This window comes from Macrobrachium nipponense, chromosome 4 (assembly GCF_015104395.2).
Source record: "Macrobrachium nipponense isolate FS-2020 chromosome 4, ASM1510439v2, whole genome shotgun sequence".
NCBI lineage: Eukaryota > Metazoa > Arthropoda > Malacostraca > Decapoda > Palaemonidae > Macrobrachium > Macrobrachium nipponense.
Genome location: NC_061100.1, coordinates 100,664,521 through 100,692,361, shown reverse-complemented (window position 1 = coordinate 100,692,361; position 27,841 = coordinate 100,664,521). Strand labels below are relative to the sequence as shown.

The following is a 27,841-nucleotide window of genomic DNA, read 5'->3' as shown; positions in this document are numbered from 1 at the left end:
ACTGGTAACTCAACTAAGTTATGCCATAAATACAAATCCTGTACTACTAGATTAGCATATCCAGTAATGTGTTCTTAGCATAGATTAATTAATAAAATAATATCCTTGCAATACTGATGCTTTGATGACTTATACAACCCATGGCTACAAAACCTGGTGTGTAACATCTTTGTGACCAGATTCGTATATTATTGGTAATACATATAATTATAGTCCAGTCAATCTAGGGCAAATATAGATACAGCCTAGCACAAGTTGGTAGAGTAGCCGTTTACGGTTTTGTGATCCTTGGCCACATCCAAATAACATATCAAACACCTACCATTATTTAAATAGTCAATCCAGGCGATATAAGACGGAGGAGAGGGAGAGAGAGAGAGAGAGAGAGAGAGAGAGAGAGAGAGAGAGAGAATACAGCTGCTTATAGGATAATTAAAAAGGATATTTTCGTCTGAACTTTATATTAATATGAATAGTTAGTTCCAACAATATCTTAAGCATTTTTATTTAGAAAATGTGATAACGATTAAAAACAATACGATGTGATAAGATTTCATAATAATTATTTTCCAAAAAATATATGATAACGTTTCTTAAAGCAGAATGTCTCAAGAGTATATCCGTCAGATTAATAACTAAACAGGAATAAAAGCTCTCTCTCTCTCTCTCTCTCTCTCTCTCTCTCTCTCTCTCTCTCTGTCCATATATATTTCATTCAATACTGCATTTCTTTGCGTGATTACTGTAATTTCCCTCCTCTTCCCTTTCGAACCATTCTAACTATGTACTGGTTGTTTGAAAGTGGGCCGCTTTCAGGGCAAGATGGGCATGATTTCACAGAGCCAGGCCTGGCAGGGTGACACCGCTTTTGTAACTGTACATGTTATTAGAGGCCACTCAAAGACTCCTGCCTAAAAAAATATATATATAATAATAAAAATAAGAAAAATCAATAAATAAAATAAAATAAAATTAAAAAGAATATTAAAATGCTCTATGCTTCGTTTCTGTCGAGTAGGTAATGTGCATTTGGAAGCTTCAATTTCAAGTCAAGAGCCCCTTTGCTGGGCTTGTCCCATGTGAATAAGGTTCATATTCTGAACAATGAAATTAATAACAATCATATAGATACGAAGATAGCAGTTAAATCCTTGAGAAAAACAATTATTCCATTCCTCAACTTGGTTACTCGTCCATTTTACTCAAGCTTGTTCTAGGCTTAGCCTCTGCGGCTATTTTTGCAAAAAACATAATACAGAAGCTCGATAACAATGTTCAGCGTTTCAGATACTGGATCCTCTCGAATATTTTGAACAAAAACTGTTCTACAATGAAAATCCATGCGTGGAATAATAAAAATAGTTGAGATTTATACCGGCAACAAGCTCCTGGCGCCAGCTAGAAGAGAAAGCACCAAATATCGCAAAGTGATGAACTTTTTACCTCAAACTCCACCGAGCGGAATATTGTGAAATCTGCGGAGGACCTCGGAGGAGGAAGAGGAGGAGGAGGAGGAGGAGGAGCAGGAAGAGGAGCAGGAGGAGGAGGAGGAGGAGGAGGAGGAGCAGAAGGAGAGAGAGAGAGTTCCAAGAGACTAAAAAGAACAGGTTATTTTTCTCCCAGTGATTTAAACTGGAAATGAAAATATCTGAATGAAAAATATATTAAAAGGAGAATATTATAACGTGGAGGCTCTCAGCTGCAAATAGAGAGATAATACGAAACTTGGTTGCTGAAGAGAGAGAGAGAGAGAGAGAGAGAGAGAGAGAGAGAGAGAGAGAGAGCGAGAAATTCCGTATTTCGTATTTTTTTTCCTCTTACGAGCGGTACAAAAATACAGTAATGTAAGATACATCGGAGCTGTTGCAATTTTGTTATAGATAGATAGATAGATAGATAGATAGAGAGAGAGAGAGAGAGAGAGAGAGAAAAAAAAAATTCCTTATTCGTATTTTTTTTTTCCTCTTTACGAGCGGTACAAAAATACAGTAATTGTAAGATACATCGGAGCGTTGCAATTTTGTTTAGATAGATAGATGGGATATATTATATATATATATATATATATATATATATATATATATATATATATAGAGAGAGAGAGAGAGAGAGAGAGAGAGAGAGAGATTAGGATTTATATTGGTAAGATATTAAATTTTAAGCTCCGGCTTGGGATAACATGAAATTTTAAGAGAGAGAGAGAGAGAGAGAGAGAGAGAGAGAGAGAGAGAGAGAGAGAGATTTTGTTTAAGCAAGATGATAAATTTAAAGTTTTGGCTTAGGATGAGAAAGAACGTCATAGAGAGAGAGAGAGAGAGAGAGAGAAGAGAGAGAGAGAGAGAGAGAGAGAGAGAGAGAGAGAGAGAGAGAGAGAGGTATTTATGTTCGTAAAATAGCAACTCTGAATTTCTGCTTAAGATAACATGAAATTTGATAATAACCAGTAGAGATCTGAAAGTAACTCTAAATTATTATATCCTGTATATAATGTTTTATTTTTTTTAATTTTTAGTGGTGAATTTCGAATAAAATTTACGAAGCATCCTTATAGTAAATGATCACTGCACATCTGTACAGTAAATCTGTCCCTTTCCGAATATATAATATATAATATAATATAAATATATTATATAATTATATATATATATAATATATATATATATAATATATATATATTTATATATATAATATTTATAAATATATATATATATATATATATATATATATAATTAATATATATATATATATTATATATATATATATATATTATAATATATATAATTGGCGGTCAAGTCTATCATATCACTGCTTTGTGGAAAGCTACGAAAAATGAATTAATTTTTTCAGGAAATATTATAAGTCTCCTTACCTGATCTTGACATAAAGGAAGTCTTTTAGGCTTAATGCTAATTTCGTCTAATAAGAGCATTTAATATAAAAAAAATGATAAAAGAAACATTAGTCCTTGACGTAAATCTGTTTACTATTATTATTATTATTATTATTATTATTATTGACTTTGATACCAATTACAGAAGATCAGCATCAACGGAAGACAGACTTGTAGTAGTAACTCTGAGGTAAGGATTACTGATTTCGAAATTTCTAAAGTTATACTTTATTTTATTCCAGTAAAAAAAAGATTGCAAATATGAACTGAACACTACAAGGATAAAGTAACTCTTTGAAACAAAGGTATTTACATAAACGTTTCCATTATTATTATTATTATTATTATTATTATTATTATTATTATTATTATTATTATTATTATTATTATTATTATTATTATTATTATTATTCAGAATATGAACACTATTCATATGGAATAAGCCCACCAAAGGGGTCACTGACTTGAAATTCTAGCTTCCAAAGAATATTAAGGTGTTCATTAGGAAATAAGAGAAGGCAAAGGGAAATACAGAGAGAAGAGATCTCGTTAAAAATAAACAATGAATAGAATAATAAATCGATAAAAATGCATTAAAATGCAGGGGGAATACTATGACAGTAGTAATACATTGTATCGTCGCTCGAACTTTTGATACGAATCACCAATGACCTTTTTTCGTGCCTTACAGACCTGGAGTCGTGGACCTTAAATCAGGATTATCTGACCATTCAACGTTTTCGTGAAGATGGATTCGAAGAGCTGCAGTTACATAAAACCGAGTCACTTAAAACACCAAAGTTATTCTTCAGGTCAACTTGAAAGTGCTTCTTATCCTTGAATTTAATCTTTGAAAGGGATATTTGTATAACTCAAGGACGCCATGAAGACCTTTCAAGACGAATCTGGTAAGTCAGAATTCTTTGAAAGTGGAATTTTTGATAATAATAATAATAATAATAATAATAATAATATAATAATAATAATAATAATAATAATAATAATAATAATAATAATAAAAAAAAAAAAAAAATAATAATAATAATAATGTCTGGATTTCTTTAAAAGTGGATTTGAGCCTATTTTTCCAAGACACTGAAAGCTTTTACTTATTAAATTCAAATCTAGAAGACTTAATAATAATAATAATAATAATAATAATAATAATAATAATAATAATAATAATAATAATAATAATAATAATAATGTCTGGATTTCTTTAAAAGTGGATTTGAGCCTATTTTTCCAAGACATTGAAAGCTTTTACTTATTAAATTCAAATCTAGGAGAGGTAATAATAATAATATAATAATAATAATAATAATAATAATCATAATAATAATAATAATAATAATAATAATAATAATAATAATAATTGAGAAACAAGTCCGAAGTTATGTATATGCACATTTATTTTAAGATGAATATGCATATAAATGACTGTGGATTTGTCTCTCTAGTATAAGATTCAAGGTACTATGAACATTTTTAATAATAATAGTAATAATAATAATAATGATAATAATAATGATAACAGCGGCACAAGATCAGGCCCTAAGAACCAGATATATCCAAAGAACGATAGATGGAAATAACATCTCTCCCATATGTAGGAAGTGCAATACGAAAAATGAGACAATAAACCACATAGCAAGCGAATGTCCGGCACTTACAAAGAACCAGTACAAAAAGAGGCATGATTCAGTGGCAAAAGCCCTCCACTGGAACCTGTGAAAGAAACATCAGCTACTTTGCAGTAATAAGTGGTACGAGCACCAACCTGAAGGAGTGATAGAAAACGATCAGGCAAAGATCCTCTGGGACTATGGTATCAGAACAGAAAGGGTGATACGTGCAAATAAACCAGACGTGACGTTGATTGACAAAATCAAGAAGAAAGTATCACTCATTGATGTCGCAATATCATGGAACACCAGAGTTGAGGAGAAAGGGAAAAAATGGATAAGTATCAAGACCTGAAAAAAGAAATAAGAAGGATATGGGATATGCCAGTGGAAATTGTACCCATAATCATAGGAACACTAGGCACGATCCCAAGATCCCTGAGAAGGAATCTGGAAAAACTAGAGGCTGAAGTAGCTCCAGGACTCATGCAGAAGTGTGATCCTAGAAACGGAGCTCATAGTAAGAAGAGTGATGGACTCCTAAGGAGGCAGTATGCAACCCGGAACCCCACACTATAAATGCCACCCAATCGAATTGGAGGACTGTGATAAAAAAAAAAAATAATAATAAATAATAATTTCCTTAAATACGGCATACAGACTACTATCTTTTTGATGAGAAGAGAGGGCCTTCTTCCAAGTTAATAATGATAATAATAATCATATAGACAACAGTAATACTAATAATAACAACAATATTTATAATTAGTGGCTAAACAGGCTTTTAATTTGCTAAACACGCTTCACACAGCAAAATGAAAAAACCAAAGGAAAAGAAGTATAATAAACTTGAAGATAAGCAGAAGTTCGAATTACGAGGAGTATATTGCAGATTTATGGATTAAGAGGAATATAAGAAACTACGCATAAGTTGCTTATATTTTTTTTTATGTTTTAATTCCAGGTTGGCTGAGAGTGGCCTTATGCTGCGCTGTGCTAATGACCCAGTGCGGCATCAGAGACAGCCTGCTGACGGCGCTGCCCAGAATAGCGGCAGGAAATTCGACAGATTGGGAGAGGACCACCACTACAGAAAGCGTCTCTTATCCAATGACGAGTTCCACAGAAGCCTCGACGACGACCCGAGAGGCTCTGTATGTCACGAACAGCTCGAACGGTGGTTTGTTGTCGAGGGGATACCAGCGAGAGAATCCTAAATTCAAAACGGGAGATATCTTGAACAGGACCGACGAGAAAAGAAGTCGTGACAGTCGAAACAGAAGCGAATCGATTAACACTAGAGGTCTGGGACCCGGGCTGGAATTCCGTGGCGAAACCCGGCTGGATTTTCTCAACCCCAGGTCGCTATTTCGGGCGAAAGTGGGCGGAAGGGATGGGCGGTTAGCGCAGCGGGCGAACCCTCGCGAAAAAGTGCGCGAGGGGCGTTCCATCTCCCGCCGAGGGAAGTATAATACCCGCCTTTTCCGAAAAAGCCTTGACGTCTGGGAGAGAGGAGACGTTTTTCGAAGACTGCTGGATATAAGAACGGGAGACAGGAAGGAGGGAGAGGATGAGGGAGAAGATAAAAGAGGATTCATGGCTGATGATGAGTCTCGTGCTCCGCTTCCCGTCGGCCTACGACATTCTTTTACGGTAAGTTTTTTATTATTTTGTATATATTTTCTTTTCTCGTCTTCGTCACCTTCTCAGTCTTTCAGGTCTGGTTTTATATCCATCTCAGTTTGATATATATATATATATATATATATATATATATATATATATATATATATATATATATATATATATATAGTGATGAAGACAGAAGGATATAGTCTTCCAGTATCTCACCAAATTGAAGTAGGTGAGATTGCTAGCCTTATATTTTTTTTAATTGTACCCTCCAAACATTATACTCAGGTCAGGTTAAGTGGTTACTTAATAAAACACGCATCACAAATATATTATCACAAATGTTACAAGGGGTTGCCTTATAATATTTCCATTATATTTGGTAGATAGGATTTTGTGTATCGCATAAAAGTAATTTACATAATATTTTATAAAGTCCAACAGAAACTTGTTTAAAAATATGGAAGAATCTGACAGAGGGGTGATAACATGGTGGTTCAAAGTAGCACTAATACGTTGCAAATATAACTCCAGGAGCATTTCCACGAGGTTACTGAATATTGACTGATCTCTGTTGGATGGTTAGAGTCCTGTGGGCTATACCAAGTGTCTCACCTATTGCACACCGTGCCACACTTACTGCAAAGGACACTTGATGCCATCTAACTGGCTTAATCTAAACCAGCAGACAAAACGCTGCTTTAATCAATGAGGATTAGAGATAGAAACATCATTCTGAAGACGATGGTTAGACCATGAAATCGACCTCTTATATAATATGGATGTGAGCCAAACTTAGTAAATATTAAGAGCATGAAAATAGTGATAAAAATGGAATTAATTACTGAATGCACGAATATTTCCAAAGCAGTTAAAAATAACAGTTGAACTCCAATTTAAATCTCAGTGTACTTTGAGACACTTGGTACTGGTTTGTACAAAAAAATTCCGATGATAAAAAAAGCAGGAACAGATTATAAAAATACTGATAGACGGTGGAATTGTTACTGTATATAATTCTGGGAAGAGAAAAATAAGAGTTGGTATTTTAGTTGTCAATGTACTACCAGGCACTTGGAACTATAGTAGATTCACATCACCCGTGCGTTTGATGTCTAGCCAGTCCCTTACGACGGTCCTGATTGGCTGTTGATAAGCCAATCACAGGGCTGGAAACTCTCAGTCTCTCTCGAGAGTTCACATAGGTAGGTTCTATGTTCCACCTCTCCTGACATATACTTTTGTCGTAAGGGACTGGCCTAGACATCGAATGCACGGTTGATGTGAATCTATTATAGCAATTAGGACTGTCAACCAATACCTTTATCTTGACAGATCTCAGTCCTTATCTGATGTCCTGCCCCTCCCCCCAAAAAACCTGCTTTAGGCTTAAACTAACGTAATCTGCTCATAAGAAGTAATCAAGAATTACGTGGTAGCCACTCTTCATGTATCTGAAGATCGATGTTTCTTATTCCAAGACGTTTTATGGCAAGTTCTGTATTTATACTCGGATTTATTATCAATTCTACAAATGGCAGTTTAGATTAGCAGGAAAGAATTGGTGTATGAACGTATCTTTAAACAGAATCTGAGTCGACAGAGTAGAGGCTCTTCCTTGCACTACATCCATCTACGAAGAGTAAAGCATTTTGTATGTGTGTGTGTGTGTGTGTGTGTAAATGTATGAGGCGGCTAGTGCTATGAATGTTTTTTACATAGGGAGATCATATATGTATATATACGTATGTATATAAAATTTATTAACAGTAGATTTAGGAATGTTTTTTTTTGAGAAAACCATCTTAGGTTCACAATAATAATAATAATAATAATAATAATAATAATAATAATAATAATAATAATAATAATAATAATAATAATAATAATATTCAAAGCATCACTTACTAGATGTTTATTGCTTGTCTTCTGCTGAGGTAACATTTTCAAAATGAAATCGTTCATTTCAGGGAGGTTGGTGCATCTTGTACGAAGGCTTGGTGCTAAGCTCAGTGTACTGGGGATGGCTGATCACAGCTATAATGGCTGACTGGGTCATCAACGCGTAGGTTACTCGCTGGAAGGTTATTCATTAGCATAATATTAGTCTCACAGTTACTCACAGCTACTAATTCAGTAGAGTCTGATGCAGAAGGAATATAGACAGTGCTTGTATGTGAAAGAATACAGGTAGTATATAAGTAATATTTTTGCAATAATCACTTTCTACCAATTTCTTTCAAAGTAAGCAATAGCCCTTCACACTCTCGGAATTGAAATATACAATTTTAGGCCACAGGCCAAGCGCTGGGTCCTATGAGGTCATTCAGCTCTCAGTCTAATGCTGTAACAATTGTTAAGAGAAGGTGGCAAGTAAGATGGAAGAAAGGTAATTACATATGGAGATACAGAAGAAAGAAAGAATGACAGGGGCTTCAGGTAGTGGCCAGAGGGACGCCGTAAATAGCTTTCGAATAATGCCTACAGTTCATTGCGTTAGGCACACTGGCGGCACTACGGGATTTCTCACACTCTTTGGTGACAGATCAACAATTTGATTATTGTAAAATTTAATGATAAGAGAATTAGGAAATGTCATTTGTATTCCAGATGATATATTTATAGGGCCAAGGACATCAAACTTTGTTGCTATAGAACTATGCCTTTGTCATTCAACTTTATGTTTTGTTTATAAATTTTGAAAAACTGGCATAAGATTTTTTTTTAGTTTTTAATTTTGTTGCACTGTTGTTTCGTGATCTAGAGTTAATTTCAACTCACTTCTATAACTCTAGCTTATGAGAGGCTATGACTGAAAGCTAAAAAAGCTAAAATATATCTAATATATGAAGAAGAGGTCTTGGAATATTGTAAGAAATTTCTAAGAATAGGAACAAACTTATTTTTAACAATACAAGAGATATAATGATAATATCTATATCTATCTGAAAACATACCAAGATACTCATAATGGAACTACTATTTGGAGTACTCAATTGTATAGTAGGAACTATAGCTTTATAGTTATAGATATTTGTAGTTTCAGTTAGAGATGAGATGTACTATAGATCTCTTTTTACTCACGTCTCTCCCTCTCTCTCTCTCTCTCTCTCTCTCTCTCTGTTGCTCCTTTTTTCTCTTTCCATATATCTCTCTCGCTCTCTCTATCGCCACCCTTTCTTTCTCTCTCTCGCTCTCTTCTTACTCACTCTCTTTTCATTTCTTTCTCTTTTTCTCTCTTTCTCCCTCTCTCTTTCTCTCACCTTATTTCTCTCTCGCTCTCTTCTCACTCACTCAATCTTCATCTCGCACTCTCCACCATCTCGCCCCTTTCTCTGTCTCTGTCTCTCTCCCTCTCACTTCATTTCTCTCTTTCTCGCTCTCTTCACACTCACTCACTCTTCATCTCTCTTCCACTCCCCCATCCCTCCCCTCTTTCTCTCACTCCATTTCGTTCTCTCTCTCTCTATCTCTCTCTCTCTCTCTCTCTCCTCCGTCACTGTCCATCTCTCTTTGCAGATTAGGGGCCAAAACTGTGCTGACCTTCTCCATTAGCGTGGGAGGCCTGATCGGTCTGCTGACTCACGCCATGTCCCTAGGAGGTCCTTGGGTGATGGTGGGCTTCAGGATCGTCTTCGGGGGGGCGCAGGTTCGTATGCTCGTGTTTTTTTTTTCTATTCGTGTTTCTTTTATTCGTGTTTTCGATTTTCGTCTCCTGCGTCCAGCTCACTTTTAAATCTGTAAAACAGAACATTTAGATGGCTTTGTCTGTCCGTCCGCACTTTTTCTGTACGCTCTTGTTCCTGTCCTCACTTTTACTGTCCACACTTTTTCTGTCCTCACCTTTTCTGGCAGTAATGAATTACCTCGTCTTTTAAGTGGATGAATGAACAGTTTGGATATTTCCAAGAATAAGTTTGGTTCATATAATAATAATAATAATAATAATAATAATAATAATAATAATAATAATAATAATAATAATAATAATAATAATACTTACAAGCTCCGGAATAAGACTAGCAGAGGTTAATGTCAGGATAGGGATCTTCCAGGGGGACTCACTGTCCCCACTACTCTTCGTAGTAGCCATGATTCCCATGACAAAAGTACGGCAGAAGATGGGTGCTGGGTACCAACCCAAGAAAAGAGGCAACAGAATTAACCATCTGATGTTCATGGACGACATCAAACTGTATGGTAAGAGCATCACGGAAAGAGATATCCTAATCCAGACGTAAGGATTGTATCTAGGGACATCAGGATGGAGTTTGGAATAGAAAAATGTCTTAGTCAACATACAAAAGGGCAAAGTAACAAGGACTGAATGGATAAAGCTACTAGATGGGAGCAACATCTAACACATAGATGAGACTGGATACAAATATCTGGGAATAATGGAAGGAGGGGATATAAAACACCAAGAGATGAAGGACACGATCAGGAAAGAATATATGCAGACTCAAGGCGATACACAAGTCAAAACTCAACGCCGGAAATATGATAAAAGCCATAAACACATGGGCAGTGCCAGTAGTCAGATACAGCGCAGGAATAGTCGAATGGAAGAAGGCAGAACTCCGCAGCATAGACCAGAAAACTAGGAAACATGTGACAATACACAAAGCACTACACCCAAGAGCAAATACGGACAGACTATACATAACATGAAAGGAAGGAGGAAGAGGACTACTAAGCATAGAGGACTGCGTCAACATCGAAAACAGCACTGGGGCAATATATGAAAACCAGTGAAGACGAGTGGCTCAAGAGTGCGTGGGAAGAAGGACTGATAAAAGTAGACGAAGACCCAGAAATATACAGAGACAAGAGAATGATAAACAGAACAGAGGAATGGCACAACAAACCAATGCACGGACAATACATGAGACAGACTAAAGAACTAGCCAGCGATGACACATGGCAATGGCTACAGAGCGGAGAGCTCAAGAAGGAAACTGAAGGAATGATAACAGCGGCACAAGATCAGGCCCTAAGAACCAGTTATGTTCAAAGAACGATAGATGGAAATACATCTCTCCCATATGTAGGAAGTGCAATACGAAAAATGAAACCATAAACCACATAGCAAGAGTGTTCGGCACTTGCACAGAACCAGTACAAGAAGAGGCATGATTCAGTAGCAAAAACCCTCCACTGGAGCCTGTGCAAGAAACATCAGCTACCTTGCAGTAATAAGTGGTACGAGCACCAACCTGAGGGAGTGACAGAAAACGATCAGGCAAAGATCCTCTGGGACTATGGTATCAGAACGGGGTATCAGAACGGATAGGGTGATACGTGCAGATAGACCAGACGTGAGGTGGATTGACAAAATCAAGAAGAAAGTATCACTCATTGATGTTGCAATAATATGGGACACCAGAGTTAGAGAGTAAGAAAGGGAAAAAGTGGATAAGCATCAAGGCCTAAAAATAGAAATAAGAAGGATATGGGATATGCCAGTGGAAATTGTACCCAAAATCATAGGAACACTAGGCATGATTCCAAGAACCATGGGAAGGAATCTGGAAAAACTAGAGGCTGAAGTACGTAGCTCCAGGACTCATGCAGAAGAGTGTGATTCTAGAAACAGCGCACATAGTAAGAAAAGTGATGGACTCCTAAGAAGGCATGATGCAACCCGGAATCCCCCACACTATAAACACCACCCAGTCGAATTAGAGGACTGATAGACCAATATAATAATAATAATAATAATAATAATAATAATAATAATAATAATAATAATAATAATAATTATTATTATTATTATTATTATTATTATTATTATTATTATTATTATTATTATTATTACAATCAACCAAGATTAATAACAATAATAATAATTAATTTCACGTTTCACTAAACCACGTCCAGCGCTGGGAATTAATTCTCCCGGCGGCAAATGGCAATCAGAAGCAGCAGCAGCAGCAGTCTGCTCGTTCGAAATTTTCGGGAGAGCGCGATCAAAGCAAATGGAAATTAGCCATCACTTAGCTTTTAAAGCGTATTGCTTGCTCACACACACACACACACACACACAAACACACGCACACACACAGAGCTTGAATGATGAAAGGGCAGCAAGCAGCATCAGCAGAAGCAGCAGCGTCCAAAATGCAATGATGAAAGCGTGCTTGTTGCTGCATCCCTTTGACGTGATTGTAATCGGTTTAAGGCTAAACGTCATCTCTCCTCTTCGTTTTGTTTTCATTTTCCTTTGCGCGGGGGGGGGGGGGGGGGTGGGGGGGGGGGGATTGGGGGAGGGCGGGTCTGAGTCCCTATTTTTTCGAATAACTGAAATTTCTCATTTTTTGGTCTCAATGACTCTTTTTATTTTTTGATTAATGGAATACTCAGATTCATGCGTGCAAATGCACAGTAGCTTTAACTACAGGCATACATGCATACGCTCAGCTCACGAAGAACAAGCTCACAGCAGCCATTGGCTTGCAATTCAAGCTTCCAAAGAATATGGTGTTCATTACAAAGATAAGTTAACAGACTTACAAATATACAGATAAAACTGTAAACAGGTTATCAAAGCACAAGGACAATAATGTATTAAAGTACTAAAGCATTGCATTTTCGCTTGAACTGCTGAGGATCCAGTGGCACAGAATCTTCAGGGAGGCAATTCCACAGTCCAGCAGTGTGAGGAATAAAGGACCTTTGGAACTGGGAATTTCGACAGCGAGGAACATTTACTGAGTCTCGATGAAGCTGTCCAGCAAATCTGGTGTCTCTCGACAGGAAAATAAGATCAGACAGTGGGAATTTTAAATTGCCATTGTCAATTCATTAGCACGGCTTAAACTGCATTCAAACTCGCTCCACCGTGAATCTTACTTCGACTAGGAATACATAAAATGGAATAAAGAGTTTTGTGAGGTCACTCAGCGCTGAAAGGGAAATTGATAGTCGGAATGTTGGAAAGGTGTAACAGGAGGAAAACCTCAAAGCAATTGCACCATGAAACAATTGTTAGTAGGGGGTGGAGAGTAAGATGGTCAAAGTTGTCCTTGCAGGACTACTTTGACCTGGCTAGGTGGATGACATGAATTCTTGAACCTGATTTCCCGTTCATGCGTGAGTGGTTCAGTCTTATGTGATGATCTAGCTTGTATGCATGATATCACTTGACTAGCAATTCACTGCTTGCCGTGTAGATTTTAAAATCATTCAGGTTCTGGAAATCATTAAATTATTCCTTTTCTGTGCACCATTCTATCCCAAAAGGGCTTCTGCTACCCAGCTGTCATGAGGTTGCTTCAGGGGATTCCTGAGTCGTCGAGGAATACTGCCGGAGCCATAGTATTCTTAGGTAAGTCACTTTCCTAATACCTGAACAAAGCTCTAATTGATTTTTTCTTATTTAATAAGTAGGAACTCTTCTTTCTGTATTTCCCTTTTACCGCCTCTTCCTCCTCCCTCATCAGCACCTTAATATTCTTTGGAAGCTTGAATTTCAAGTCAGTGGCCCTTTTGGTGGGCTTGCTCCATATGAATAGGGTTCTTCATCTTATGATTAAATAATAATAATAATAATAATAATAATAATAATAATAATAATAATAATAATAATAATAATAATAATAATAATAATATAGCTGTTTCAACGGCATTTAATTTATATAGAACCTATATAAATTCTATATAAATTAAATGCCGTTGAAAAACAGCTATAATATTCAATGCTACTGCCCTCAGAGAAGGCCTCCTTCCAATTAAAATAATAATAATAATAACTAATAATAATAATAATAATAATAATAATAATAATAATAATAATAATAATAATAATAATAATAATAATGTAATAATAAAATTATTATTATTATTATTATTATTATTATTATTTTTTATTATTATTATTATTATTTATTCTTATTATTATTTTATTATTATTATTATTATTATTATTAATTATTATTATTCAGAAGATGGAGAACCCTATTCATATAGAACAAGCCCACCACCAAAGGGGCCACAGACTTGAAATCCAAGCTTCCAAATTATACTAAGGTGTTCATTAGGAAGAAGTTGGAGAAAGTAAGTTATTAAAAAAAGAAAGAAAACTAGATAAATAAACTAATAAATCGATAAAAATATATTAAATTGCAAGGAGAATAGCATTAGTGTAGTAATGTATTGAATCTTCATTATAATAATAATAATAATAATAATAATAATAATAATAATAATAATAATAATAATAATAATAATAATAATAAAATTTAAGGAAAAAAATTAAACAAAACCAAAGTATTTGTATCCTTACAAACATCCTTCTTTAAGGTAACTCTTTCCTTCGTCAGGCCCTCCCATAGGATCATGCGTGGGCGCTGGACTGGGAAGCCTTGGTCAGTGGTACGTCTCTACTTACTTGTTGGGGTCACTGACGGTGCCCCTCGTGCCCCTGTGCATGATGGTGCCCGGAAACACGGATCAGGCTGGGAAGGTTTGTTGAGCCTGGCAAAAGGAGGTGTATAGTCCCCTTTTGTGAGCACAATGTTAATTTGTTTGTATCTGAATATTCGTAATCAGGGTGGGTGATGTCTGTATCTTGTTCTTTCATACAATTTGTGTCTTCTTACTGAAATACCACGATTTGAATAACTTCAGTATCTTGCTCTACCATACAGGTTTTATTCACTGTTCAATTACTGAGCACCATTCTGTGAAGACCAGCTGGTATGCTCATGCTCTAATATTTTTGTTCCCTTTTTAAATGATTTTACGTTATTCCGTTTTCATTGAAAACATCTGTGGATTAAGTTCTCCTGAAGGGATCTAAATCTAAATGAATGTTTCTGTCTATAAAGGTGACCTACAAAGTCCAGTAAACTTTAATTACAAAGATTTGACTCAAAAATCATCAACGAGTGAAAATATGAAGCCAACCAATGTAGGGTTTACGAATGCCGTAGGAAGTGTCATGTAAACAAGACATTAAATTCCTCTTCGTTCCAATACGTCAATAATTATTCTTGTTTTTATGCTGGAAACGTCTTGGGATTTCAAAATGTGCAATAATAATCCCTAACAGTTTTCAAACATATGAAGAATGCGGTTCTACGTGTTTATACTTACCATCAGGGCAAAATTGTTTTTTTAAAATTTATTTTGCCAACGTTTTGGACTGAAAATGTTCAGAGAAAAACCCGGTTAGTATTCAACCAGTCTATATATATATATATATATATATATATATATATATATATATATATATATATATATAGAAATAAAATATATATACACACACATATATATATCTGATATATATGTATATATATATATATATATATATATATATATATATATATATATATATATATATATATATATATATATTATATATTTACCACATACTTATAAAACCATCACAACTGCCCATCCCACGAAACAAATATTGCCACATGATAACGTTCAATTGCAAGGCTTGGCTATTATTAATAATATAATTCCAGGTCTGGACGAATCGATAACGGCGACCAATTAAAGTTGATATAATTATCAAGAGCCAATCATTTTAATGCAGCAGATTACCGAGTCATTAATAATGATGGGTAGTCATCCGCAGTAAGTGGAATTCATTCCCAATTTTTCTGGCAAATGACACCTGATGAATAACAGGCCATGCGCACTCCATCAATACGCTCAAATGATTATGACGGGAGACGTCATTTTCAAAGCGACGTTATATTCTTTTCGAAAGCGTATTAAAGTGCGTCGAGAGGTCATTAACTTTATATAATATACATATATGTATATAATTTATATATATATATATATATATATATATATATATATATATATATACAATAGTATATATATATATTATATGTATGTTACGCAAAAATGTGGATAATTGCCAAATGTGTACATTTTGCAAATAATTTTGCCTATTGTGTACAATTTGCAGGCACCAAGCGCTGCAAATTGTACACAATAGGCAAAATTAATTGCAAAATGTACACATTTGGCAATTATCCACATTTTGCCGTAAGCATATTAATATATATGTATAGATGTATATATATATATATATATATATATATATATATATATGTGTGTGTGTGTGTGTGTGTGTATATTTTTAAAAGTAGGAGTAGGTTAGTATCTATGCTTTAAGAACCCTCACATCTCTGGACTTAGAATGTCGAAGATCCAATGCTATACAAACCCATCAGCAACTCCCCTTGTATCTCAGCAACTGACTTGAATCTTTATGCATTATTTTTTCAATTTATCAATTTATTTTCTCTCTTTTCTAATACCTGATCTCTTCTTTCTGTATTCCCTATTAGCTTTCTTTCATTTTTTTTACTTCTTTCAAATCAGCGCCACATTCTTCGGAAGCTTGAATTTCAAGTCAGTGGCCCCTTTGGTGGGTTTGTTCCATATGAATAGGGTTAATGATCTGAATGATAATACTAATAGTAATAAATAAGCATTTTTCAATTTGATTTTCACATTGACACTCGTAAGGTCTGCTACAATATACTATCTTCGATCCCGTGATTGATAAACAAAGGTACGTTATGATGAAAACGAATAAATATCTACGGAAAAGCTTTGAAAATGCTGAATGATTGATTTGTGTGTAGAGAACGTTCGTCCTGGTCAGTAATTCCTATGATAGTTTAAAATGCTCTCTGGAATTTTCAAAATTCCTTCATTCTTGTAGTAGCCTACAACCCACTAAAAATAATAATAATAAAAAAAGCATTGAGACCAAGCGAAACTAACACAGTTAAATTCATTAGGAATAAGTAAGATGAGGTCAAGGGAAATACAAAGAACAAGAGATCACGCTTATTGGAAAAATGGTAAATTAACAAATTGATGAAACAGATTAATTCTGCGATCAACAAAATTCACCAGACATTTCCTGCCCTTTTTCTGTAACCTTGAGGATACAACGAAGACCTGAAATGATCTGAAGTAAACTAACAAATTGACAAAAAGATTCATTCTGTGATCAACAAATTTCATCAGATATTCCCTGCCCTTTTCCCTGTAACCTTGAGCATACAACGAAGGCCTGAAATGATCTGAAATATTCTGGAATTCATTCTCTGCGCAGAGAATCGGGACATTCCAAGTTTATAGCAGCCCTGGAACGCGAGTTTGCATTTTGGTCTACATTGCCAACATCTTCACCCTCCAGACAGCGTTAATTGGTCTTCCATTCTGCCTCACGTATACAGCTCTGGACAAGCCATCGACCGTGAGTTCTATACCTGATAACGCTTTATTGGGATTAGTATTTCTTCTTCTTCTTCTTCTTCTTCTTCTTCTTCTTCTTCTTCTTCTCTTAAATAACTTCGATTTCTGCGTTTTTCAGAAGCCATTGAACTTATTTACCTGATGCAGCTGGAGTTAATTATCATTAACGGAAGGAAAATCAAGAAAATGATTTATGTGTCTGTGCAAACTTAAACGAAAAGGGATTGTGATATCAGAACTCTAGCTTTAAGAAAAGTAGCCTGAATTACAGTTACGCTTGACAACTACAGAAATCTAAGTTACCTCCAGTTTCTTGTAAAGTAGCCTGAATTAATATGACTTTTGACGAACACAGAAAAGTGTAAAAGTAGCCTGAATTACAATTACTTTTGACAAGTACTGAATGTATAAATTATCTTGAATTACAAATACTTTTGACAAACACAGAAACTGTAAAGTAACATAATTTACAATTACTTTTGACGAACATAGAAAGTGCAAAGTAACCTGAATTACAATTACTTTTGACGAACACAGAAAAGTTTAAAAGTAGCCTGAATTACAATTACTTTTGACAAGTACAGAAAGTGTAAAAGTAGCCTGCATTACATTTATTTTTGACAAACACAGAAACTGTAAAGTAGCCTACATTACAATTACTTTTGACGAATACAGAAAAGTGTAAAAGTAGCCTGAATTACAATTACTTTTGACAACCACAGAAACTGTAAAGTAGCATGATTTACAATTACTTTTGACAAACACAGAAAAGTGTAAAGTAGCCTGAATTACAATTACTTTTCACAAATACAGAAAATGTAAAAGTAGCTGCTTTACAGTTACTTTTGACTAACAGAAAAGTGCAGAGTAGCTTGAATTACAAATACTTTTGACAAACACAAAAAAGTGTAAAATAGCTTGAATTACAATTAATTTTGACAAATGAAGATAGTGTAAGGTAGCCTAAGTTATATTCTTTTTCGGCAAACAGAAATAGTAGTTAAAAGTCTCTTAAACCTCTTCGTCTTCTAGTCTGGACTGGTGTTAGTGCTCGTGATTTTGGTCGTGTCAACTGTGGTGAGGGTGGGAGCTGTGATATCTACAGTATTCAGTGGAAAGGGAGGACCACTGACGATCCTCAACAGAAGACGGATTTCTGTTGCTGTTGGTAAGCTCTTTAATTAAAGTCTTTGAGTAAATTCACTGAAACTTTGTGTAGCATCTTACAGCCAAATAAACTATTATTCAATTACTAATTAATATAGTCAGTAGAGAGAGAGAGAGAGAGAGAGAGAGAGAGAGAGAGAGAGAGAGAGAGAGAAGCATTAAGTGACTGACCCCAGGAGAGAGAGAGAATATTTATTTGACAAATTATTCCTGGAAAACTGGAGTCAAAATTGTCCTTATTCATGTGAAATTACTTTAACAAATGAGAAACCAATGCAGGAAAATACTATGTAAATAGCAAAATTTATTAACAACTCCCTTCTGGATTCTACAGAAAAAAATAGCCGATTAATCATTCAAAAAGGTTGAGCACTGTAGACACGACTTGTATAATTAAATGTTGATGTGATTATAGCTCTTAATAATTCTCATTCCTAAGTGATGAGTTTCCTTTTGAAAATCTGCATTTAAACTTCACAGGGAAAAGTGAGTGTGTCCTTTCTCTACTTGTTTGCACACTTTTCTTCGATATCTGGTAAGTGTTTCTAGACATTAACGACCACCAAGATACGATAGAAAGGAGACATTTAATCTTTTCTAAGACAATTTCATATCCCCAAAGAAGATCCATCCAGATTTTATCAAACATCTTGATTTCGGCAATTTTACGACGCATGATCAATGAGTCCAGTGTTGTTGAAAGTGGCGAGGATCTCGAAGACTTTCTCTCTCTCTCTCTCTCTCTCTCTCTCTCTCTCTCTCTCTCTCTCTCTCTCTCTCCTCTGCAGGCTATAAGACTTCCATCGCCATTAAGTTTTATTTCCTGATTCGGTACCCCGCGATCTGCAGGGAGCAACTTGATGCTGGTGGCCATTGCAGTCATGGCCACAGAGGGTCTCACAGATTTCGGGACTTTGGTTGGAATCGCAGTCGGTCTGCTGGCAACCGGAATGGGGCTTACCAGGATATCCTGTAGACTGAATCTGGAAGATCTGGGTCCCTGGACGATGCCACGTCTACTAAGCTACGTAAACATTATTGGGGCGTTAATGTCTATCTTCCCTCCAATATGGGTCGCAGCGTTTACGGTAAGTTTTTGTTCATTATTTCTCCCCACAGAACACAAAGTACCATTAAGGGAAAAGACTCTTAGTTGAATATATTAAGGGGAGAATGCTGACCATTCAATATATTCAGGGGAGAATACTGATTATCAATGTATTTAAGCGAAAATATCGATTAATAAATTTACTTAGGGGAGAATACTGATCATTGAATATATTAAGGGGAGAATACTGGTTATTCAATGTATTTAAGGGAAAATATCGATTAATAGATTTACTTAAGGGAGAATGCTGATCATGGAATATATTCGGGGGAGGATACTGATTATTCAATGTATAATAAATTTACTTAGGGGAGAATACTGATCATTGAATATATTCAGGGGAGAATACTGATTATTCAATGTATTTAAGGGAAAATATCGATTAATAGATTTACTTAAGGGAGAATGCTGATCATGGAATATATTCGGGGGAGGATACTGATTATCAATGTATTTAAGCGAAAATATCGATTAATAAATTTACTTAGGGGAGAATACTGATCATTGAATATATTCAGGGGAGATTACTGATTATTAAATCAGCGCCGGTCCCAAGCCCGGATAGATAGGGAGGGTTGGCGACAGGACTGTGAAAAAACGTAATAGTATGCCAGAACCTACCACTATGGAATGAGGCATTAGGGAGAACTTGAGATAGAAAGGACTAAGCTAAGAAGAAGAAGAAGAAGAAGAGGACAAACGTCCAGAAAACATTTCTTAATCATTATCTTTCTTTCAGGACCTCTGGTGGACTATATGGCTGTTCCCTGGAATATGGATTGTACTATCGTCCCTTTTTTACATGTGTTGTGTGACGGCAAAGTCGCAGCCTTGGGATGAGCGCCCAGGTGAGAGAGAGAGAGAGAGAGAGAGAGAGAGAGAGAGAGAGAGAGAGAGAGAGAGAGAGAGAGTTTATCAGAAACCAAAAAAAAAAAGGAAAAAGAAAGTATTTTGAATGTTTTGAAAGCAATTGGAAAAGCAGTTTCGAATGGAGTGAGTTTAAGAATGTTTAATACATAGTATTTATGTGTACTGATATACGTACTATACAGAAACTGGAAGAGGCTTATGGACAAGAAAGAAAATACACACAGTATATACTATAGTATATATGCTGAACTTGGCCACTTACACAATTGATCTGTGCATTAGTACGATAAATAGCAGGACCTCATTTAAAACTGCATGGCATCTAGCCTAGATATTCATTCAGGAAAAGTTACAAGCTTTCTGGGGCTACATTGCTTCAATGAGTTTCTGTTATCATATATATACATAAAGGCAATGCATTCCTATTATTTCAGACTTCCGACCACCATATGTGTCCAATGGAGCCGGATCCCCCAGGGACACCCCTGCCCCAAGAGGGCACGCTGTTAGAATGAGCTTCAAGAGCGCCCGCTCCGGGCTAAGCTTCAAGAGCGCGATATCCTTCCAGACTTTCAAAACGGCAGGTAATGATGATAATACGCTGGTCCCCTGTATTTGCGGGGGATGCATACCAGACCCCCGTGAATAGTTGGAACCCCCATAAAAACGCTGAAAACAGCCTATTTTGCTAGTTAAAACTCAAGACAAACCCACTAAACATTTTTATACTTGGTTTTATAATAGATTTATCACAAAAAGTGCATTTTATGATGAATTTGATAAAAAAAACAGGAATGTCTGGATATTTCTCGTAAAAAAATACCGCAAATGGGCGAACTTTCCGGGAATAATGCGGGGAAATGTTCTCGGAAGAAATCAGCGAATGTATGAGTCCGCGAATACGGAGAACGCGAATACGGGGGGCAACTGTACTCTCGTATTCTATCAGATCACTGAAGGCGCGTGATAGCTATATCTGCGTCCAGCCAGGAGGGTGAGGGGATATGGCCTGAGCTAAGTGCTTTAGTGTATCTCTACACTTCATCAGGGTATCAACCCTGATGAGGCGTAGAAATACACAAAAATGTGACAACTGATGAGGTGTAGAAATACTCAAAAGTGCTTGAACACTGATGAGGTGTAGAAACACAAAATTGCTTGTATTCTGATGAGGTGTAGAAATATACATAAAATTGCTTATATCCTGATGAGGTGTAGAAATATACATAAAATTGCTTATATCCTGATGAGGTATAGAAATATACATAAAAGTGTTTGTACCCTGATGAGGTGTAGAAACTCACAAAATTGCTTGTATCCTGATGAGGTGTAGAAATATACATAAAATTGCTTGTACCCTGATGCGGTGTAGAAACACAAAATTTCTTGTATCCTGATGGGGTGTAGAAATATACATAAAAGTGCATGTACCCTGATGAGGTGTAGAAACACACACAAGTGTTTGTATCCTGATGAGGTGTAGATGTACACAAACGCACTTGGTTCAAGTCACCCCTTTTCACCTCATCTCCTGGCTGGATTTAGACTCGTGTATTTATCCATTCTTTTCATAAGATGCTTCAACTCTTTGTGGATGTCACCTATTGTATGTAGTAGATGTTCTACAGCAAATATTTCCTTTCTTCGACGCTCCTTGTACTAAACAGCTTATTTAAATTCTCGTACTAATTTTGTTACTCTTAGTTTTTCCAGCAATGAATTCTGACACTCATTTCCTTGTCACAGAGTTAAAAATATCAAGAACAAATTCAATGAAACAGAAAATCCTTAAGAGAATAATAAGAGAAATTATTATTTTTTTTTTGATAAACCTATCATGTATAAAAGTATTTTAAAGGCTTTATATAATTGCTTTTCTATAGTTATTTAATAAAGGGTGTGCTGCCGACTTCCTTTCGTGATAACCTTTGTAGGGACGCAGTATCGTCTACATAATACATGATATTTCTAGACTAAGTTTTTTCACTCACAATGCAGGTTATAAAATCTTTGGCTAGCTTTAGGCCTATGTGGTAATCCCACGTATCTCAAAGTTTACCATCTGAAACCAAAACAACATTCTGCCAGAACTTCTGATATTCTTGGGTTTTCATGGAATAAGTAGCTGTTAAGTAACGCAAAGTACACCAATTTGGAACGCACGTTCTGCCTGGATGTTTGATAATCTAGTTTTTTAAGGAATAGGTAACTGTAAGTAACTGCTTTTATGAATCCGAAAACTTAAAAAGCGTTGATTGATCAGTCTCCAGACGGAGGTCGAGGTCACTCTCGACCAGGACGATAGATGAGGACCTCTCTGTGGACATGCGCAGCGTCATTGACGAAGAAGGCGCAGACGTCTACAGCGTAGTGGGAAGCAGCCAAGACTGCAAAAGGTAGGGCATTTTTCCTTTCTCTCTCTCTTGGCGATATAGATCAGTGGCGCCTAAACTGTTGATTACCACGCCCCCCTCTAAGAGTTGGCCCTTCCCTCCAGGCGCCCTCCTTGAATATGAGTAAAATTCTCTCCTAATTTAAAGGGGGGGGGGGGGGGGGAACGAGAAAGAGATGTGGTTTCGAGGGATAGGGAAGGAGGAAAATAATTAATAAACATGGAAAGTCCAACGAATCTAGCTAGAGTAGTAGGCTGTAGGAAACTAAAATATAAGGCGATACTTTTGCCTTTTTTTTCATAAACTTCTGAATATTAGTTCCTCAATTTTGTTAAGAGAATAACAAATATAATTCGATAAATATTTAATTTTTCCCTAGGGCTCGTGTCTTCCCCTGGAATTGGCTGACGCCCCCAAGTTAAGAACCACAGGTTAAGAACCCCAGTTTAAGAACCCCAGGTTAGAACCCTAGGTTAAGAACCACAGATTAAGAACCCAAGGAACCCCAGGTTAAGAACCACTGATATAGATCCTTGATTTGCACAAGCTTGTGAGCCTTAAAAGACAGCCATGACTTATTTACCGTTTATTGAGGTGCCATGATGAAGCAAAAAGTAGATTTTTTTTTTTCGGAAGCTTGACAAATAAAGATATTGGCAACTCTGTAATCTTCACAATTTACGGCTGTTTTCGTTATCTCTTGTCATCGAAAGGCTTTATGAATGATTGACCTTACATTCTTAACCTAGACTAACGCCGCCAGTTGAAACAGATCCAAAATGAAACGACTTATACTCGTTGTTAAAGGATCTGTCAGTAGTTATGTTTATTTACAGTACTTATGTTTATTTATTTTTAGCGTGGTTTCACCTAAAAGCTTTATTATACATCAGAAAGACGAAAAACTACGGTAAAACTAAAGAGTACTGGTTCCCGTCAGTCACCGACAGAAAACTGCCTTTGTTTATTTTATTTTCATGTGTTTATATTTTGTTTATGATATTTACTGTCTTTTGTTTATGTTCTTCCATTCATTCCCAAGAGACTGGTATTAAACACAACGCTTATATTGCTCATGAACTGGTTATTACCGAACCAGGTAGAAATACTACCTTTACTTGGTTTTTACTTTTAATGTTTTATTTTTGTTTTTATTTTGTTTATGGTATCTATTACCTCTTGTTTATGTTCTTCCATTCATTCCTAAGGGGCTGGTACTAAACACAGCGCATATATTGTACATTAACTGGTGATTACCGAACCACAGGCTGCGAGTTGGCAGTCTTATCAGTTTGACCAAAACTGCTGCCAGATGGTGTCACTCATTTGTAAATTTGCTTTCAGTGCGGTCTCGACGACGAGCTTCAAGAGCGACGGAGCCGATATGCACAGCATCGACCTGAACAGCCAGGACGTCGAAAGCAGCAACCAGCAGCATCCTGAACCGGGAACATCCCCTCATCCGGATATGGCCCATGGCTCCCCCTCCGACAGGACGTCTGAGTGGCTCAGCCATCACCACCAGGTCCCTATGGGAAACGAGGCGCCCCTGCCCCCAGTTCCCACGAGGGCGGATATGCGCAGGAGGAACGCTATATACGACCTCATCTGGTGAGGGGGAGTTGGTGGTGGCGCTCGGAAAATGGTCAAAATTGGCAAGAGCCTGAGCCTGTTCTGTGTCGCTTGGCACTTCCTGCCCTGTGGATCAAGTTCCTTGTTTTTCTAACTCAAGAAGTGCCAAAAGTGGAACTATGAATTCGTGCACTACACACGAAAGAGGGCCAGAAAAGATAAGCGTATTGAGAGCAGAGTGATGTGAATGACTGATAAATACCCACTGTTACTACCGAGACATAACACGAAAGACACAAGGCTGGAAACTCAACATGGAACTTTAAGCTGAGATTAGAGGCTGTGAAATGCACTTTGATGCTACTTAACTTTGTTACTTGCAAGTCAATCTATTTCTGTATCCAAAGACACTTATTCGCATTTAATAGACCATAGATTTAAGTGAGTTTGAAGTGCAACATGTGACGCATCTTTCCCTTATGATGAAGATCAGCGGCCATGATTCTTTTTGAGAGGAAGTTTGTCCTCAAACCAATGGCTTTCGTTCCATGAATTATTCGTCAGCTGCAAAGGTATCTTTTCTTTTAGAATCTTGATTAAAATTGTGAAAATGAGTAAATGCACTGAAACTATTTCGTTCAGAAATAACTTCTTTAATTACGATTTTTCTTATAGACTTTCATTCCTTTTCGAATCGTGAATTCGGGTAAATTATCGCTGTGAACGAAAGGGAAAATCATGAAGAACAGAAAATGCCCCCACCCCCCCCCCCCCCCCCCTAGAAAAAAAGGTACTCTAGTGCCCACATTGAAAAGATGGACAAGACTACAGATTACGTTGATATTGTGATACTTGTATTTTTGTCTGAAGGACAGAACACTGTAGTTCGTCAGTCCTTCAGTTTCCACGAAGCTGTGATGATTGAATAACTGTTCTTTACAGATGCAGATGAATTGAAGATAATAAAAAAGAAAGTTTTGTGATTGTCACTCAAAATTTCTCCACTGAAAAAATTAACTGAGGGCAGCTACAGAGAACAATGAAAAAGTGACTTACTTCATTTACAGAAAACAATGACAAACTGAATGACGTCACCTACAGAGACCAATGAAATATTGACTGACTTCATTTGCAGAAACCAATGACACGCTGAATGACGTCACCTACAAAGACAAATGAAAAACCGACTGCCATCATCTACAGAGACCAATGAAAAACCGACTGCCATCATCTACAGGAGCCAATGAAAAACCGACTGCCATCATCTACAGAGACCAATGAAAAATCGACTGCCATCATCTACAGGGGCCAATGAAAAACCGACTGCCATCATCTACAGAGACCAATGAAATATTTGTGATAGCACCTGAATACAACCAGGCCTACGTGGGTACTTTTGATCGGTTAAGCGGATAGCGTTGTGTTAGGAGAAAGGTTCACAGAGTCCTCTCTCTCTCTCTCTCTCTCTCTCTCTCGATCCACCTAGGAAGATATTTTCTGAATTCATTCTATATTCATGTTGAATGGAGGTTATGTCGTGGAAACACAGAGGTAACAAAAATACTTATATTTTCAGTGTTACATCTTGAGATAGCTTTGCAGAAAAGACTTGAATGTCTATACGAGACGATAGGAGAAGAGGAAGGGATTGTTACAGATTGGTTTACAAATCCACAGGCGAGCAAACCTAGCAAAAGATACATGTGGACGAAGGAACACTTCATATCTAGGCTAAGACACATCATCCCATGAGAGCCAAAGTAGGTTTCCCATTGAATTAGGTTGTTGTTGTGTGTTTCTGTTTGTGCTTAGCTAAGGGTCACACGCATCCTGGGCTGTGGTTTTTGGCAAACTTCCCTGTTTAACCCATGACCTGATTACGTGGTGTGTACTGCTTTTAAGGAATGTTCCCACATTACTTTTATCATGTAAAAATCATTAGGCTACCTATCGACTGACTTCATTTACAGCAACCAATGACAAACTGAATGACGTCATCTAGAATTAGACCCACGTTAATGAGGCATCATGATGATGAAATTGGTCAAGTCGTGTTTATGATAAAACACTTAAACAGAAGAAATTCCAGCCAATTTCTCACTGGGAACTTTGCTACTTTTAAAACACATTTGTATAGACCAGAAGTGCAAATTGTATTCAACTTCTGGTTCCAAGAGAAGTTTGATGATTGAATTTTTTTCAGTACAATAGGTTGTTAATGTCATTTACTTATCATAGACTGGCAATCTTACATAGAGTAAAGTAATATGTATGATTTAATCGATTAAAATTCCTTCATTTCGTTTTTTCTTTGAATCTTTAGTTGACAACCCTTTCAGACAGAGTCAATAGACTATAAACCCACGAGGTTCTTCCAAAGGAAAATCAGTGGAGTATGTTAAAGGAAAAGGTGATAAATAAATAAACATGAGGGAATAGGAAATAAAGTCGATACACCTGGAGGCCAGGAGAAGCCAGCATACTGTAGGAATGAATGTGCTCTTCGAATAAACATTTGGAATTTCATTGTAATACTAATGTCAGGTTTCTTGATGGAAAGTGTTAATGGGGTGTATTGTTTTATTAATTTCATTTACATTTAATCGTTCGTTCAGCCTAAAATCTGAATAGCCTACTGGAAAAATCCATACTCTGGAAGACGACCAATGAACAATGAGTTCTTATTATTATTATTATTATTATTATTATTATTATTATTATTATTATTATTATTATTCAGAGGATGAACCCTATTCATATGGAACAAGCTTACAAAAGGGACCATTGACATGAAATTCAAGCTTCCAAAGAATATTGTTATTATTATTATTATTATTATTATTATTATTATTATTATTATTATTATTATTATTATTATTATTATTATTATTCAGAGGATGAACCCTATTCATATGGAACAAGCTTACAAAAGGGACCACTGACTTGAAATTCAAGAGAAGTCAAAGAGAAATAGAGAAAGAAGAGAATCTTAGTTATAGTAATAATAGAAAATAGTTTAATAAACGAATAAATAGATAAAAATGTAATAAAATGCAAGGGGAATAACATTAGGGTAGCAATGAATCGCTGGAACTTTTAAAAGTTCCAATTACACGACATCCTCTGAAGGAATACGTGACAACCTTCGATCATCTGCCCCCCCCCCCAACCCTCACCCCCTCATGACCTAAGGATAAGTGGGGAGGGGGAGGGGGGGATATTCGACCCATCGAAGTCGCAGCAGGGCATAAACACGACTCAGTTCCGTTTCCCTGGAAATGCACCGTCAGCAACCGGCTGGAACATCCAATACTGCAACAGAACATTGGGCGGAAATTGACCAGAGTTG

The 27,841-nt window shown here is 36.3% G+C and overlaps 1 protein-coding gene across 3 annotated transcripts in view; it reads left to right on the top strand.

The window, feature by feature from the left end:
* The window catches only part of LOC135211046 (uncharacterized), a 33,779-nt gene extending 6,984 nt beyond the window's left edge, over positions 1-26,795 (top strand). The window contains exons 2-15 of one of the 3 annotated variants that reach the window (XM_064244101.1): positions 3,036-3,080; positions 3,582-3,798; positions 5,480-6,168; positions 8,118-8,212; positions 9,667-9,796; positions 13,390-13,474; positions 14,469-14,611; positions 17,240-17,383; positions 18,415-18,550; positions 19,399-19,637; positions 20,397-20,505; positions 20,962-21,111; positions 22,791-22,923; positions 24,265-26,795. In XM_064244101.1, the coding sequence (XP_064100171.1) occupies positions 3,774-3,798; positions 5,480-6,168; positions 8,118-8,212; positions 9,667-9,796; positions 13,390-13,474; positions 14,469-14,611; positions 17,240-17,383; positions 18,415-18,550; positions 19,399-19,637; positions 20,397-20,505; positions 20,962-21,111; positions 22,791-22,923; positions 24,265-24,535 (2,349 nt within the window). In that variant the 5' untranslated portion in view covers positions 3,036-3,080; positions 3,582-3,773 and the 3' untranslated portion in view covers positions 24,536-26,795. The remainder of the gene's footprint in view (positions 1-3,035; positions 3,081-3,581; positions 3,799-5,479; positions 6,169-8,117; positions 8,213-9,666; positions 9,797-13,389; positions 13,475-14,468; positions 14,612-17,239; positions 17,384-18,414; positions 18,551-19,398; positions 19,638-20,396; positions 20,506-20,961; positions 21,112-22,790; positions 22,924-24,264) is intronic. The other 2 variants (XM_064244100.1, XM_064244102.1) reach the window with 2 other exon arrangements.
* The last annotated feature ends 1,046 nt before the right edge of the window (positions 26,796-27,841 follow it).